This window comes from Coffea arabica, chromosome 2c (assembly GCF_036785885.1).
Source record: "Coffea arabica cultivar ET-39 chromosome 2c, Coffea Arabica ET-39 HiFi, whole genome shotgun sequence".
Classification (NCBI taxonomy): Eukaryota; Viridiplantae; Streptophyta; class Magnoliopsida; order Gentianales; family Rubiaceae; genus Coffea; species Coffea arabica.
Window position 1 is genome coordinate 12,485,360 of NC_092312.1, and position 17,553 is coordinate 12,502,912.

The following is a 17,553-nucleotide window of genomic DNA, read 5'->3' on the forward strand; positions in this document are numbered from 1 at the left end:
TCATTATCAGTAGCTCCCGCTTTCAGTGCTAAAACAGTCACCCCCTTCATCGCATTGCCTGAAAAAGGCAGCCTAAATAACCACAGCGGCACTCCACACCTTGAGCTTCCCATCATTTCGGGTCATAACCGTACTTCTACTCCGCAACTCAGCAAGCCTTTCCGCCCCCAAAACAACCTTCCCTTGTTTCATTGAATCAGTAATTACAATGCTTTGAAGCTGTTCCGCCAGAAAAGGAGCGGCTTCTGTAAACGGAATCAACCTGAGAAGAGCATCTTGTACAGCATCCTTGAAGATGCACAGGTGTTCGCATGCGCCTCGTCGGGCCGTCAGTTCTTCTCCATGATTATGATTCATGCTCACCACCACCATCAGCCACAGGAGCAAGACCCTTTGCAAGAAACATTATAAAGCTTTCTGAGCTTTGACTCTTGAACTCTCTCCATTTCGTGCAACTCTCTCAATCCTCACGGGCAACTGCTTTCTGATTTTCTTTGCCATGGGCTGGAAGTGGAAGAGACTAGCTGAGACAATCTTTGTTTTCAGATTATAGAGTATAGCGGGGCTAATCGTGATTTGGTACCCAAGAACATGGTAGGATCATGGAGTGGAGAGGTTAGAGCTAGTGCTACAGCGCTGCTCTGTCATGTTTTGAGGGCGTTGTTGGTTTTTGTCTCTTCTCAGGTGTCAGTTAGTCCCCGAGCTACAAATTTGGATAATTCAGAAATGGAAAGCTAATATGCGACTCATGCTATTTTATCAAGCTACGCTATCATAACCGCTTGGTACTTTCACAAAAAGACTCGAAACAAGCGACAATCATTTGATTGTGCTTTGCAGCTAAATGCCCATGCAAAACAACCCGAAAAGAAAGTTGACTTGTTTTCTCCTCTCTTCGTTAAAGTCCACGTCTAAATCACAGGTGACAAATCTACAAACTTGGGGAGAAGAAAGGTTACGAAGAAGCAAAACTTGGATGATCCGAATACAGTAGTGTGGTGAGCTAGCAATTGTAAAATCCGTTTCATCTACTTGAATGGGTTCAGAATACTCCTCGTGTGTTTTGCTACAAATTAAAAGAGGAAAAACAAGATGAACTCTTAATACTCGTAATGAGACGGAATCAAAATTCATCTGCTCGAAACATTTCCTCAGAACTCCCTGTTGAGCATTCTTCACTGTATAGCTAGCTTCTCTTATCAAGGACATACAGTTTTAGAAAAGGCGAGCATGTTTATTTCAATCTCATCTATCATGACCATGGATCGGAATTTTTTTGAGAAATATATTTGCAACATTTTGTATGTACGCTCCAATTCACTCTAGTAACTCACGTGCATCACATTTTAAAAAAGTACTTGGAAAATGCAATTGAATGAATATCAATCATCAGGAGACGCAACTGGAGTTTATATAGACGTCATTTGTTGAAAGACTTGAATCAATGGCCTATTGATTTCTGTTATTAAAATCCCAAAACAGCATAAAAGCTAATTTCTTTTTGTACCCTGTTAATAAAACTTTTTCAACTTTTTGATTAAGCATATAGCACCTACTAGGTCAAGAAGATGAAAAGCATACTGTAGTAATTTGACATACATACATACATATATATATATACATATATATATATATATATATATAAAATAAAATAAAAAAGTGATTAAAAAATATATTAACAAAAAAATATAAAAATTTTCTGCAAAAAATCACAATTCAAGCAAGGCCTTATTTTCTGGCCCACTAAAAGTTCACCACATATATTTGCTGCACAAAATGACTAAACAGTCCACGAAATAGAAGCTCCAAAAAAGTTCGAGACTCCTCTCTCAGTACAAGCTGAGACGAAATGAAAAGTCCTGTGCCGGCAGAACTTCATGTGAAATCAAATCCCTCTTCATCATTTCCACTGCAGCTTCCACATAAACTTGGTGATCATCTTCCCCATCAAAAGCTTCTTTGGCAATCAAAAGATCATCATAATCGCTCCTCTCGTTGCCTTTGCTAATAAAAAGAGTTACAATCTTCATCACACCGCCTGACGATGGAAGCTTCAGAAACGGTGCGTGCCACACTCTGATGCTTGTCTCTCCATCCCCAAAATTACTATTTCCATTCCTCATCCGAATAATATCCCTTCGTGCAAAACGAACCTTTCCTTCCCTCTTTGAGTCAGCGACCACAACTTTTTGAAGGGATTCTGGCAGCAAACGAACCAGCATTTTCACGAAGTTGAAGCGCCAACAGGCCATGTTCATACAACAATTGAAAAACCGCCTAAGCAAACTTATTAGATCAGGATTAACCGCATTGCCCTGATCATTATCGTCGTCAGTAGTAGTTAATCGAAGGCTTCTAGCTGTAAGGACGATGAAGCTTGCAGATTCGGAGTCAATCTTCCACTTAACTACTGGTGGGTCCACGTCGACGGTGAGATTCCGAGAATAGTCAAGTTCGACATAGAGGGATTTTATGGAGCTGAATTTAGCCAAAAATTTGGCAGAGGTTTCGAAATCGAGGACTTGCCCGGGGGCCCTGGCCCAATAAAGATCAACTCTGAGGGAAATAACCTGGGTTTGGTAAACTAGAGAATAAAAACGCCTGGAAACTAATGAAATCAAGCAGAGGGACTTGGCCTCAGAGATTTTGTCCAGAATATGGGAAACTATCAAGTCGTCTGGCAAGAGTTTGAAGGGATTCTTTGACGATTCTTCTCGTTTCAGAATCGAATGTGGCGGTTCTTCAGCTGCTAGCACAGTCTGGTGGAGTGAATCCTCCATTTCTCACAGAAATTTGAGTCTGAACTCTCAGATTGCTGAAGCAGAGAACTGATCTTGCAGCATTTAACTACACTGATGATTTTTGGAGATTTTTTAATATTTGTTGGTTCTCGTGCCCTAGGTGTATCGTGCAGTATAAGGCTATAAGCCACGGACTGACCAATCCCGGTCACGCAGAGGAGGAGAAGAAGGGAAGAGGAATTAGTCAGTCCGGGAAATTGAAATGAATGGCGGGAAAAAAGGAATTCTACTATCTCTCTGAAACAAGCTTTGCTTTGGGCTCTCTCTATGGGGACTGGGCTCCCAGCTAAAGCCTATTGAGGAATTTCCACTTTGACCACCAATTGTAAGATTCGAAAGGGCAAATGCACTGCAATTTTCTTAGTGTAACTAAAAATTTAATTAAATTTTCCTTACCATTGCGCATTTTGCGTACCACAAGCGATCCCATTGCAACCAAGCTCCTGTTGTTAAATTAGGGCAAATAACATTTTAGCTCCTGTTGTTAAATTAGGGTTTTTTCCCACCTAACCAAATAAGCAGCCAATGCAAAATCTTGCGCCTTTGGGGGTGCGGGTGGTGATCTTCTGAGAGTAGCATTCTCCCCGAAGAAAATAATTCACTTTGAATTATAAACTATACAAGAATTACGTAAGGTATAAAAGTGATTAGGAAATGCAGCTACAAAAAATATAAAAAATTTTCTGCGTAAAAAAGATGACTAATCCTTTTCTCTCCCATACATAATTTCTCCGAAAACATGAAATCTTCTTTTCTGTTTTATTTTGGCGAAATTTTCTCATCTTTTTTACACTCAAATCGAAATGTTCTCTTCTTTTGTTCTCTTTTCTGTGCACAAGTGTATACCCCCAAGTTATAGATCACAATTAACATATCCCGCCAGATCAGATAAAGTGAAGAAAATCACGAAGAAGCGTATTAGAATATTACAACATGGTTGAGCTAAAAATTTTAAACTCAGGTGCTTAGAAAATTTCGGTGGAGTGGATGTAGAATTTAATTTGTTAATGTATTCAAAATTGGTATTTTCAAGGAAAATACAAGAAGAAAATATGAGACACAACTAAAGCTTCATTGTTTACACTTGACATTTGATAATACAGCTGTTACATGTTTTGAGCATCTGGTGAAAGTCATACTTCTGTTATTCAAAAGTTGTGTGCAAGAGAAGTCGATAGTTGCATCTTTTGTTGAAGTAGTTTAACATAGTTGTATTATCTATTAGAGCTGTATTATCTATTAGGGTTAATACCACTTTGTCCCCCCAAACTTTGGACGATTACCCACTTCAGTCCCTAAACTTCAAAATGGGACACTTAAGTTCCTAAACTTATAAATACCTCCCACTTAAGGAAAATTGTTAACAAATCCTGAATACCGTTGGTGGTCGAAGTGTCCCATTTTATAAGGGTTTAGGGATTTAAGTATCCCATTTTATAAGTTTAGGGATTTAAGTGACAGGTATTTATAAGTTTAGGGACTGAAATGGGTAATCGTCCAAAGTTTGGGGGGACAAAGTGGTATTAACCCTATCTATTATGTCCTTAATTATACTTTGTCGGAAGAATGGATTATAGACCACCAGCCTCAATTAAAAAAAAAAAAAAAAAAAAGGGTTGATGTTCAAGGGTTTGACCAGCCCCGAATGTCATCAACACCGCGAAAACAGGTTAAATTAATTCTAAGCCCAAGTCATCGTATTACTCGGACATGATTATGATTTACTGCAAACATTCGCAAACAGTCTTGTAAATGTGGAAGAATGACTTGCACTTTATTCAACCTAATTTAAACTGCTCATCAAGATTCAGTTTTAGATGATGAATTGGTCAGTAATTTGCTCCTACAAGAAATTTCTGTTAAATAGAATTATGTCTTTGGAAGCTGCCACCAAATTATGTTTCTGCCCCAAAAGGAAATTGCTTGCCGTGGCTGCTGACCAGCTCGAGCCCAAGCCAACGTAATTTAGAAAGAGTTTTCGGGCAGCTTCCCGTGCAACTTCGAGGAAGGCCTACCACCTGACGCCGCCATGTAACGGCCAAGAAATTTAACTGCAAAAGCGCCCCGAATCCAACGTAAGACACCCTCATCTGTACATTAGTTGGCATCTCCTTCGCCCCTACCACTCCTTCCACCAAGAAATTTCGCTCTTTGATCGATCTTCTGCCCATCCCTTGTTATTTAAAGCCCTCTAGCACCATCCCTTCCTTCACATCAACTTCTTGTCTTAGGCTCTTAGCCTCTCCTTCGTGCATCAATATTTGGTACCGAAAATAATGGCATTAAAAGGGTATCTTGTCGAGTTTGAAGACTTCTTCCCTACAATGGTGGAGAAACTTGGCGCAGAAGGATTCTTGGATGAGCTAGGCAATGGGTTTAGGTTGCTGATGGATGAAGAAAAAGGGCTGATCACATTGGAGAGCTTGAAGAAAAATTCAGCCTTGTTAGGTTTGCAAGACATGAAGGATGACGAATTGCGATCTATGTTAGAAGAAGGGGATTTGGATGGCGACGGGAAGCTGAATGAAATGGAGTTTTGTGTTCTTATGTTTAGATTGAGTCCTGAACTCATGAAGACTTCAAGAGTGTTTGTTGAAGAAGCTATATTAAATGAGTTATAGGCTCTAATTTAGCAAGTAATGGTACTGTAGATTAGTAGATAAAGCAAGGGCCTCCATCCTATTGCTTGTGTTTACTAGAACGTACTTCTCGAATTAATTTTGTTTACAATAGGACTAATTACTTTCTGTAAATTTTGTCTCATGAATTTTGGCTCATCGGCAGGTACATGAAATCCTAGATCAAATTGCAGTAACGGCGTGACTTTGGAGTATATATTCTATAGTAATGTGCATATCGGAAGCCTGATTGATTAAGTTTAATTAATTGTTTATCCACCGACAAAGTTCGGAGTAGCATCTTCCCAAAGAAAGCACAGCCAAAAAACAGAGAAAGATCGTCCAACCATATTATGCTTTGTCATTTGAAGGCAGTCCTATTAGGCGCACTAAAATAATGAGCCATTTCTAAGCTACAAACACGTACATGTGAAAGTTGAAACCATTTTCGTCATTCAAAAAGGAAAACGAAGACTTGTGAAAGGAGAATAGGGAGATTAAAATTGACCATTAAGGTATGCACATAATGTTGCATGACGTATAAACGAGTACTACTATAACAAGGAAGCTCGACTTTGATCTTTGGCTTCACTATCCATTAGTTTACAGTTAAGTAGTTTTCTCGAGTTTTCGTAAGAAGGAAATTATTCGAGTAGCCACTAAACTTTTCAAATAGTCGAGTTTTGGGTGTTCAATTATTAATAATATATTTGTACCTACTAAATTATCAAAAGTGTAAATTTTAGGTCATACAATCTATTTTGTTGTTAATTCTGCCATACCTAACTATTAATAATACGTCTCATGAATCGTGCAAATCCTTGAATCTAGCAGAGTTAACGGTGCAATCAAATAAAATTGTCCAAAATTATACTTTTAAATTTTAATAGTTTAATGGATAAAAGTATACTGTTAATAATTGAATGGCTAAATCTTGACTATTCAAAAAATTCAATGATTATCCGAATAATTTGCTCTTAGTTTTCTCGCACGGAGTTTTCACTTTTTTTTTTTAGGTTTTTGTTATCCCATTAACATATGGTTACTTGTGTCAATGTAACTGATCATCTTCTTAGCTGTCTGACTTTAGAGGTTGTACTTGTTTGGTATAGTGTGCAAATGAAATGTGTAAAACTCAAAATGCATAAAAAAAAAAGATTCAAAATGTATAAGTGAATCTTAAGAGATGCACGAATAAGATTTATATTGTACAAGCGAGACTTGAAAATAACTGTCAAAATGGACTAAGGGTCCGTTTGATTCAATGTAAAATATTTTCAACGAAAAATGTCTTCCATGAAAAATTTTATCAAGGAAAATAATATCCTTCTCCATGTTTTTTCCTGTGTTTGGGAGGAGATGGAGACTACAAACCTTTAGTGGACTATTGCACAAGTGGTGGGTTTTGTTCTGAAACTTAAGGCTGGTGGAAGAGCTTGAATGGATAGTCTCACGACTAACGATGCGGACATAAAAAATAACTTCAATTCATTTATATGGGAAGTCATTTTACACCATCTAATGTAAAATATTTTCGACAGGAAAAATTTTTCCCAAAACAATAACCCAACCAAACAATAGAAAATCAAGAAAACATTTTCTGGAAAATATTTTCCTTCCAAACAAACAGACGCTAAGGGTTTATTGATTGCTGTGCAATCGCATCCCCGTCTCTAGAATTCAGAGTTTTTCAAACCACCAAAGATGTGTGAGCAAATTGAAAATTATCTTTTTGTTTTCTTCTCCCAAGTAGGGCTGCAAACGAGCCGAGCCGAGTCGAGTTTTGAGCTAATCGAGCCGAGTCTCGACTAAATTTTACCGAGATCGACGAGCTGGCAATTTTCGAGCTCGAGCTCGACTCGAATCAAGTCGAGCCGAGCTCGAGCTCGAAAAAAATAAAAAAAAATTATTTTATTTTTAAAAAAATAAAAAAAATAATATTTTTTTCTGAATAAATAATAAAATATTAAGGATATATACGTAATTTCACTATGAAAATAAAAAATTAAAATATATTTATATATAATATACGTAATTTTATTATTAAATAAAAATAAAAAATATATATAAATATATATACTCAAGCTCGCGAGCCTAACGAGCTTAATATTCTGAGCTCGAGTTTGACTCGAGCTGGCTCGAGCTCGATTAATCACGAGCTCGACTCGAGCTTGACTCGAGCCGCTCGCGAGCGGCTCGATTCGTTTGCAGCCCTACTCCCAAGTTACAGAAAATTATCGATCTATTCACTTAAGGGAAGTTCTGAGACACGAGAGTAGTTTATGATCCAATTTCTTCTTCTTCTTCTGTCATTTTGTTTTTTTCATTTTATTTGATTTAGGGTCCAATTTTTTCTTTCAAAGCTGTCTAAGCTCGCAATCCATTCTAGAAATCGTCACGATCATCATCATAGCTAGCACTTTTATGTCCATTTCACATAAACAGAGTAAACCATCTACGTAACTGAGCCAGATGATGGCAGTTTTTTAAGTACACCAGCATGCCTTAGTCTGATCCTCCTCAATCCATTCTAGAAAACTTTACCTCCAATTCGATTCCTCGTCTCATCAATTTCAATTCCATCGATAACAAGCCTACCATGCTGCTCTGAATCAGTGACAACTACATCTTGAAGGGATTTTGGTAAGCAAAGAACCTCCACTTGGACGAACGAGAACCAGAATGCAGCCATCTTCAAATGAAAACTCAAGCAAGTCCAGAGCCAGTCAATTTGGTCATCGTCAACATGACCATCATCCTCTTGTTCAGTGGTTAAATCATGAATATAACTAATGTCGCCAATGGTTAGTAAAGTAAAGCAGTTGGATTTAGAGTTATAATTCCACCTTGCTGGTGGGTACTCGTTCATCAAAACTGAGATCGTCATGATCGAATTCCACAACAAGGGATCTTAAGGACTTGAATTTCCTCTACTGCACGAGTGAGCTGAAGCACTCAAGTATGAATTTCAGGGGAGCTGAAAGGAGTTGAAGGAATTTCACTTTTCTGGGGAAAGAAGGAAGACAGAGATGGAGAAAAAGGGTACTCGTCTGTTCTAGTTCTTTGCGGGAATGGAATCCGACGAGGGATGGTGAAGAAAAGAGTATGAATTTGGCAAACAAGAGAAGAAAAATGTTCGGAGACCAACGAACATCTGTACAGGGACTTGGCCTCCCCGATTTTGTTAAAAATTCATCTGGTAATCTTTCGAAGGGATCTTGTTCTTTTTTCTTTTTTTTTTGGTCCTGCTTCTATTATACAAAATGGAGATTTTTGTTCTTCTACTGGCAATATTTCATCAGCCAGAGCTTCCATTCTGTTTCACAAGTCCGGAGGAGTACTTTGCAAATATCTGTTTGCTTTGTGTTTTTTGGTCTAGCTTAGTGTCAACACTGTGAAGTCTTAACTTTGCTTGAAAATTTGGTATGCTCTGACGTTTCGTCTTTCTGGGTAGCCAACTTGATATGGGCTCTGCCTGGTGTTTGTTTTTCACTGGAAAAGGAAAAAAAAAAAAAAACTTTTTCACAAGGCCTAAGCAATATTATAGCAAACAAAAATGGAACATGTTCAAGAACAACACAAAAATTATGTATTCAAACAACTCGATGGATGATATTGAGAGTGACGGGCTTCAAGAAATCCCCCATTATAAAGTGAATGGCTAACTCCACCATGTTGGGGGGGCGGAAAATGCAAGTGGGATTTTACAGGGTTTAGATTTTGTCACTCTTGATAATATGTGTTTCAAGACTGAGACAGGCTCGCGTGTATTTCGACACGATTGTATGAACCAAACTCAAGAAATTTAAAAACTAACGTGAAAACGTGGCGAAATCACCGCCATCAAATTCCTTGAACGGGTTGTTGCCTTGGCATAATTATTCTACTCTTTTGTGGGTAGAGGAAGACAACATTTTGGAGTTCTGATAGAGTTTAAACTATAAAGTGGCGAAGCAATAGGCCCAAGGCCCAAGGCTTCCACACGTCTCAGAAATGTGAAGCACGGTACATAGATAGATTGAATGCTTCATCTTGGAGAAAATAAACCAGCACTGCATATAAATAATAGACACTAGAGCAGTACTGCTTTGGATTGTGATTTTTTGACAGAAAATTTTTTTTATGTTTTTCGAGAAATGTATTTTTCAATTATATTTTTATTTCACGTACATTAAATTGTTATAATATATTTTTTTACAATAACCCCTAACAATAGCAATCCAAACAGGAAGGAAGGAAGATGATACCCAATGCTAATTCAGACAGAACGCCTTTGCATGGATTAAATTAGTTTGAACAAAAGGGGACACATTGTAAAACAAGTAAACAACCGCAATGTAATTCTCTGTTTCACACTTGATTTTCATTCTTCACTTGATTTTCATTCTTGTCTGTCCTTCCCTAAAAATACAAGCATAACTAATGACTAAACTTGAGCCAGAGCAAATATGCTTACATGGTCAGGTACTGACCACTAGCTCTAGAAGATGGAATCTGATGCTTATCCTGACTGATTCAAACGATCAACTGAGTTGCAACCTTTCTGCTCATGTCACTCAGTCCAAGTTGAGATAAAATGAAAAGTCCCGTGCCGGCAAAACATCTTGTGAAATCAAATCCCTCTTCATCGTTTCCTCTATAGCTTCCACATAAACTTGGTGATCATCTTCCCCATCAAAGGCTTCTTTGGCAATCAAAAGATCGTCACTATCGCTCCTATCGGTGCCTTTGATAATAAAAAGAGTAACAGTCTTCATCACATAGCCTGACAATGGAAGGATCAGGAATGGTGCGTGCCAGGCTTTGACGTTTGTCTCTCCAACCCCAAAATTACTATTTCCATTCCTCATTCGAATAATATCCCTTCGTGCAAAATGAACCTTTCCTTCCCTCTTTGAATCAGCGACCACAACTTTTTGAAGGGATTCTGGCAGCAAACGAACCAGCTTTTCCACGAACTTGAACCACCAACAGGCCATGATCATACAACAATTAAAAAACCGTCTAAGTAACCTAAAATGATCAGGATTAAAAGCATTGCCCTGATCATTATCGTCATCAGTAGTACCCAATTGAAGGCTTCTAGCTGTAAGGATCATGAAGCTAGCAGATTCGGTGTCAATCTTCCACTTGACTACTGGTGGGTCCACGTCACCGGTGAGATTCCGAGAATAGTCCAGTTCAACATAGAGGGATTTTATGGAGCTGAACTTAGCCAAAAATTTGGCACAGGTTTCGAAATCGAGGACTTGCCCAGGGGCCCTGCCCCAATAAAGAGCAATTCTGAGGGAAAGAACGTGGGTTTGGTAAACTAGAGAAGAAAAACGCCTGGAAACTAATGAAATCAAGCAGAGGGACTTGGCCTCATAGATTTTGTCCAGAATGTGGGAAACTATCAAGTCGTCTGGCAAGCGTTCGAAGGGATTTTTTGACGATTCCTCTTCTTTCAGAATCGAATGTACCGGTGCTTCAGGTAGGAGTATAGTCTGGTGGAGTGAATCCTCCATTTCTCACAGAAGTTGAGTCTCAACGCTCAGATTACTGAAGCAGAGAACTGTTCTAGCAGTATTTAACAACTGATTTTTGGAATGGGGGAGAAGCTAAATGATGACAGTGGCCAGAAGCCAGATGAAGTTCGCTTTCTCTGTTTCTTGTGGGTCCTCGTGCCCGAGGTGTATCGTGTAGTATTAAGCCACAGACCACTCCCGGTCACGCCGACAGAAGAGAAGAAGGGAAGAGGTATTTGTCAAATCCGGGAAAATTAGATCGTTCTCAATTATATAATTGATTTAGAAAGGTCTGAGATTTACTGCCGTTAAATACTAGGATCATGGTGGGATCAGCGATGACCGGTTACATACATCCTATCCTAATCAACATATCTAGTCTATGCGGGAATGGGGAGCTTTTCAATCGAGTTCTGATTGCTGACGTGGCGAGCTTCCATTGGCCGATTGGTGGTCGTCTGCCTCGTGTGAATTCGCTCGCGTGAATTCGCTCGCGTGAATTTGGTCCGTCCAGCCGATTGTTTCTTTCTTTTCTTTGTTTGCTTGGATGTCTACATTGGAGCCTGCCGCAAAATTGTGGTCCCACGTCCTTTGGTTTTTTTTCCCTTTTTTTTTTAAAAATTGGATGGAAGTGCTTGTTAATAACCTTTTTTTGGATGCTACAGCCCCTCTCATTCCCTTGTTGGTTTAGAATTATCCCGGCAGAATTATCCAATAATTCCCTTATTGAATTGGAATTATCCCTCTTTTTAAACTATCTAATTAGCATTTTCCCCAATTGTTAGCTAAAGAATGCCTTTTGTGGTTCCTCAAAAAAACGCACATAATTATCAAATTCTTTCCAATTAATTGTTCGTTAACTGATTAATAAACTCGATTTTTACTTATTACGTAACGAATCGCATTTAGCTATCCCCCTCTTACAATTATTGACATATTTGGACTTTCCAACTAAATCGCAATTACTTATCGATTTCTTGTAATTGCCTTATATTAATTATTGGCACATGCTTTTTTTTTTTAGAATGAGAGGGGGTTTATTTGGAATCGATTTTACGTAAACAATCAACAATGTGGTGCGCTTCCGTTGGTGTCATTTATTGTTTGTCCACGCCGCGCACCGCATTTGATTATCGATTCTCCGTTGTTAATTTTTATAACTATTTATTTATCTCTTTTTATTTGGATTCCCTTTTTTTAACCAATAAATCACGTTTAATTACCAATTATTTATTCTTAATTGTTAATGACTTATTAATGATGCCATTTTTTCCCTTTCTCAACAATAGATTGTGTTGCCAAAAAACTTGATATCCCGGTTCTTTACAATTATTACTACTTTCCCTTTGTTTCCAGATAAATTGCACTTATTAATAATTACTTTTTTTTTGCAATAATTGCTTATATATTATCTTTTTTTGCAATAATTGCTTATATATTATCTTTTTTTAAAATTGCTTTTGTTATCCTTCAATTGTGAAAATTTTACACTTCAATTGATTTTACCTGGTCACGCCACACACCATGCTTAATTATTGATTCCCGACTATTAATTGTTATAATTATTTGCTTACCTATTTTTATTTGTGTTCTTTTTTTTGTTAGCAAACAAATCATATTTGATTACCAACTTTTTAGAATACATTGTTAATAACTGATAAATAATACCATTTTTTTTTATCGCCATTTTTTGTTACCCAACAACTGGCATTTAATTCATAACTTTTTTGCAATTATTAGCAACATTTCTTTTCTTGTCAGAGATATCACATTTAATTTCCTTTTTTCCAAATTTCATTAAGAAAATGTCCTCTTTTGTTTTGGGTTGCCCAACAAATGGACTTTAATTATCAGTTTTTTTCAATTACTCTTTTATTAATTCGGTTCTGATTTGGCAGTTTTATTGCTACAAAAATCACATTTAATTGCTGGCCTTTTTTAGTATTAATACTTTTTGTTACCCACAAAAATCGCATTTAATTACCAATTCTATGTAGTTATTAGCCAAGAAATATGCTTGTCTTATTCTTTTCTTTCGTTACTTTTCCTGTCGTAACCAAACTCCTTATTGCTAATCTGATTGACTCATTTTTACAAACAAGCCTGCATCTTGTTTGTTTAGTTCTAGAGCAAGCTTTCTCGAGTTCCTCATCAGTCACTACTTGTCACCAGCCTGTTTCTGCCGACAAGTGACTGTACTTGACCTGATTAATTGCTACCTTAATTTTCTATATTACCCATCCCTTGTGACTATATTTACGATTCCACTCCATGGACCTTGTCGCCTTTTGTCCTTTACTTGAGGTTATGTTTGTAAATCTATAAACAACCGTCATTTTTCGCCATTGTCTACCATCAGCTTCCTTTTGCTGCGGTTGATTGACACTGTTTGGTGTTTTGCATTTGCACAATGGATACAGAGTTTCTCTGGTTTTCCGCGGCGGATTTTCTACTGAGCATCATCATGAACAATGGTAATTGTGCACCCGCTGCATTCTTTTCTCTATTCTAAAACTCTTGTTTCTTTGTTAGCCAGAGGGAACTACCTCATACCGATTGTTCTTCGTTTTCTTTGGCTGTTTTGAACCTTCATTTTCCCTAATTTATCAGTTTGGTTTTAATTTGCACTGGTGCTGTCGTTTTTGCTTTCCTGGTGAGCATGTTGGTTTTATAGTTCGGCTTAATTTGTTGTTCTTTAACTGTTTATATATTTCAAAGATTGCTATCAGGCTGCTTTGCTTTTTATTTCTTCCTTGCTTCTCGGCTTTCTAATGCACTGGTTCAACTATTTTTTCCCTTTTTTTGTCTGCCCCTTCTAAATTATTATCACCGAATTAGCTTCTATTTTTCTCTCCCATTTTTTTCACCTTTTCTTATGACCTCTTACATGATTGCCATTTCTTTGATAGTTTCTGCTGCTATTCACTTCTGCGGTGTTGAGCTTCTTCGTGTTCACAGGTTAGCTCTTCTGATTTTGTTCTCGTTTTACTCTTTTCTCTATATTTTATCCTTAATTTATGCATCTTTGGGATACATTTTCTGATGCATCAGCACTTATGGCCTGCTCCAGCTTTTCCTTTTTTTAGTTTGGGACTTTTTGACTTCCTGTATCTTTTGTGATCCTTATTCTTGCATATACGTGTTATTCTATTGTTTCTGCTGCTATACTTACATGCCTGATTATTTTTTATGTAAGCATTTGTTCTTTGCTCGGCTGCCGCTATTAACTCCTTCATCTCTTTGTGTTCGCTTGTTTTTTGCCTGCTCTGCTTTCTGCCAGTTTTCGATTTACATTCTTTTTTGCTAAGTTAGACATTCCTTTCTTTATATAGTCCTTCGACATTTTTTGCTCTTACTAAAAAACGATGGATGGAAATGCTACTCGCCGCAAAAAATACGCAGAAATGCCATCTTCGAAAAAAATGCAACTTCTGCAACGCCGGAAAGAAAATAGAGCTGCCAAGAAAAAGAATGCGCATTTACTCCCACGTATTCGTAAGGTTCCACTAGGTTATATGGAATCGGGTGTTTCTTTCCCTGATTCGCATCATGAAACCCTTGATGGTGCGAATCACTCTTCTATACATAGTGAAATCTTAGGAGCCGAGGCCTTGAAGAGCGGTAATGACAATGCTGCTGTCATTACTGAGGCATTACAATATATGTCCTCTCATGAATCCGCTCCTTTTATTCCTCGCGTCCATTCTGCTCCCTCTTCTCAGACTGCAAACGACATAGCGGGAATCTGATATTTGATGTTATTCACTTTTGTGAACTACAAAAACAAGTTCTTCTGCCTTGGACCGTCCCCCTACCAGATCTATTGCACATGAATGCCATTGCATCAAGAGGTCAAAATACCGCTGTACCTATCTCATATCCTCATCTATATAGTATATTATTTTTAATGTAACACAGTCATTTGATGACAGATGATATCCACATGGCCGCTACACACCAGCAAGTTACTTCCTCGCTAAGACCAGATTTCTGTCAAGATCTATCTGATTCAGTGTGCTTTTATCAAATCTTTAACTCCGCAACTCCAAACAGCTTGGTAAGCTATTCTATGTTTACCTGCATTCTCTTTTTTCATCTCAACTTTCTCGCAAGCAATTTCCTTTTGTTTCTGCATATCTTCTAATCTGCACCTTTTGATGATAGAAAATTCCGCGCTTTGTTGATCACTTCATCAATGATATCAAGACTCCCATGTTACTTATCAACACTGGACAAAAAACTACTCAAATTGCTGTAAAGCATAAACGCCTTCACCGAAACTGGAGAGATTTCGTTCTTCAACATCAATTGCAACACAATGAAACTCTGGTCTTTGTTCCGGAATCTGAAAATATATTTACAGTTTTAATCTTCGATGATACCGGAGTTGAAAATATTTTCCTTGGTATCACATATTCAATATTTATTCGGATGCTTAATGAATTTAGCTGAACCGTGCAGTGTAATTTACCTATCGATTGAATACATTACTGGTAGTTTCTACTTCTTCTTAGCTAAACCAAGCAACCACTACCCCCACGATCAGTGTTAATGCATTGATTCTTCTTTGAATTAACTAATTTTACAAAATTAATTATTCAACTGGGCATTACTGGGCATCACTGCTTTCACCCACCGCGCATAGCGCGGTGATCCCCTCCTAGTCCTATAAAAGAGCGAATGGTCCTAGGAACACTGATTTTGGTCCCTCATTGGCACCTTAAATGTGTGGGTAGTTTTGTAATTTTTGAACAGGGGTGGTGCGGTTATTGTGTGCTGCTTTGAGGAATTTATGGCTGGCATTTGTTGTTGGGTTGGCTTTTGACGGTGGTGCCCTTATATGCCGATCCTGCCCTTGGTTCACCTATTTGAGAATAGTGAATTTGGTCCCCTATTGGCACCTTCCGTGTGTGGCCGGCCAATTGTGGAATTGCACAGAAACATTTGGTCATCATCCTAGGCTGGTGCTGGACAATTGCATGGCTGTGAATGATCATTGTATCTGGACAATGGCACCTTCCGTGCGTGGCCATCTGTGGAATTGCACAGAAACATTTGGTCATCCTAGGCTGGTGCTGGACAGGATAATTCAAAAAGATGCATATATTAATCATGCAGTGCGATTAAGCGATATTAATCATGCAGTGCGATGGTGCTCTGTTGTTAGACCAGTTCTGCCTTTCCTGATGTTAATACTACTTTTGTCAATGCAGTATCTTTTGCAGTGTAAATACACTTTGATCATGAGTTCCAGCAAAACTAACAAACTAACCCCGTTGCAGAAATAATTTATGTCTGGCGGCGCACATCAACTCGTATCTTAAAGGGTATGAATATTCACCTAATCTATCGCGCGCATATATATATATATATATATATATATATATATATATATATATATTATATTAATAATTATTATTCTTTTTATTTAATGTTATCTTTCTTTCCTTGTATTTATTTAACTTTTTTAATTAATCTTATATTTTTAAAAATATAGCATTTAAAATATATCTTAACGAGTGTCCTATGATTAGAGCACCCATTACATAAACCATATATTAAAACTGCCTGCATGTATCGTTTGGGAATTTAAATAGTGGAGACACTGACTAAAACTCAGGTATAAGGAAATAAGATAATAATATATTTGCAAAAAAAATTTAGTGGTTAAGGGTGATTTGTAACTTTTAAAATTATCACGATATAGCCTTGCAAAAAATAATGACTAAGAGTGATTTGTTAAATCCAATTTTAGAATGTCTGTAACATTTTTATTAAGTTTCGATTTTCAAAAGTGTAGAACCAATAAAATTCATCAAAAATATGTAGGAGATATATTTCATAAAATCAATTTATATGGGGAGGCAATTCATACACATAAGAATATGTGTGGGACAAGAGGAATAATACCAATAATAATCTATTAATCACATCATAAGAACAAGACTCTTAATCCTTCACTCTTCTCAATTAAACACAATAATATGACTCCCTATTTAGAGATTAGATGACTTGATAATTAAGTCTTACAACCATAAGAAATTTCCTAATAAGATACTAATTCCTAAACAATAAAAAATTCATCAAAAATATGTAGGAGATATATTTCATAAAATCAATTTATATGGGGAGGCAATTCATACACATAAGAATATGTGTGGGACAAGAGGAATAATACCAACAATAATCTATTAATCACATCATAAGAACAAGACTCCTAATCCTTCACTCTTCTCAATTAAACACAATAATATGACTCCCTATTTAGAGATTAGATGACTTGATAATTAAGTCTTACAACCATAAGAAATTTCCTAATAAGATACTAATTCCTAAACAATAAAACTACATAACTTAACTCCAATAGAATTACTAAAATTCTAATTTGACTAAAACACTACTAAATAATAATATGAAACTTTCTAATTGTGAGCCTTGATTGAATATGCCAACAAAAAGAATATGAAATAAAAAAAAATGTGGTTAGTTTACTAAGTTTAGTTTGCATTGAATTTCTAAGTGGGGTAACATGGAAAAGTGTACATTCCCGGTAGAAAAGTGAGCAGCCGGGGAAGTATTGTTTCATATGGAGTAAATGGGTGAGAAATCATTTTTTCTCATTTTCAT

General features: G+C 37.1%; 3 protein-coding genes and 1 long non-coding RNA gene across 4 annotated transcripts; 2 read left to right on the plus strand and 2 right to left on the minus strand.

Annotated features, from left to right (window-relative positions):
- Positions 1 to 1,829: 1,829 nt before the first annotated feature.
- On the minus strand, positions 1,830 to 2,780 carry LOC140035499 (F-box protein AUF2-like). Its single transcript, XM_072076755.1, has one exon. It carries the CDS (start codon positions 2,778 to 2,780, stop codon positions 1,830 to 1,832), a length of 951 nt encoding a protein of 316 aa, XP_071932856.1.
- A 2,162-nt stretch (positions 2,781 to 4,942) lies between these two features.
- On the plus strand, positions 4,943 to 5,554 carry LOC113721982 (calcium-binding protein PBP1-like). Its single transcript, XM_027245637.2, has one exon. It carries the CDS (start codon positions 5,078 to 5,080, stop codon positions 5,420 to 5,422), a length of 345 nt encoding a protein of 114 aa, XP_027101438.1. The 5' UTR covers positions 4,943 to 5,077; the 3' UTR covers positions 5,423 to 5,554.
- A 4,421-nt stretch (positions 5,555 to 9,975) lies between these two features.
- On the minus strand, positions 9,976 to 10,926 carry LOC140035500 (F-box protein AUF2-like). Its single transcript, XM_072076756.1, has one exon. It carries the CDS (start codon positions 10,924 to 10,926, stop codon positions 9,976 to 9,978), a length of 951 nt encoding a protein of 316 aa, XP_071932857.1.
- A 2,387-nt stretch (positions 10,927 to 13,313) lies between these two features.
- Positions 13,314 to 15,300, plus strand: LOC140035833 (uncharacterized). Its single transcript, XR_011839747.1, has 4 exons — positions 13,314 to 13,400; positions 13,836 to 14,777; positions 14,859 to 14,983; positions 15,091 to 15,300. It is a non-coding gene; the product is annotated as an uncharacterized lncRNA (long non-coding RNA).
- Positions 15,301 to 17,553: the final 2,253 nt, after the last annotated feature.

Excerpts from the sequence above, each read along its gene's own strand:
- LOC140035499 (XM_072076755.1), bottom strand. The coding sequence starts at position 2,780 with ATGGAGGATTCACTCCACCAGACTGTGCTAGCAGCTGAAGAACCGCCA.
- LOC113721982 (XM_027245637.2), top strand. The coding sequence starts at position 5,078 with ATGGCATTAAAAGGGTATCTTGTCGAGTTTGAAGACTTCTTCCCTACA.
- LOC140035500 (XM_072076756.1), bottom strand. The coding sequence starts at position 10,926 with ATGGAGGATTCACTCCACCAGACTATACTCCTACCTGAAGCACCGGTA.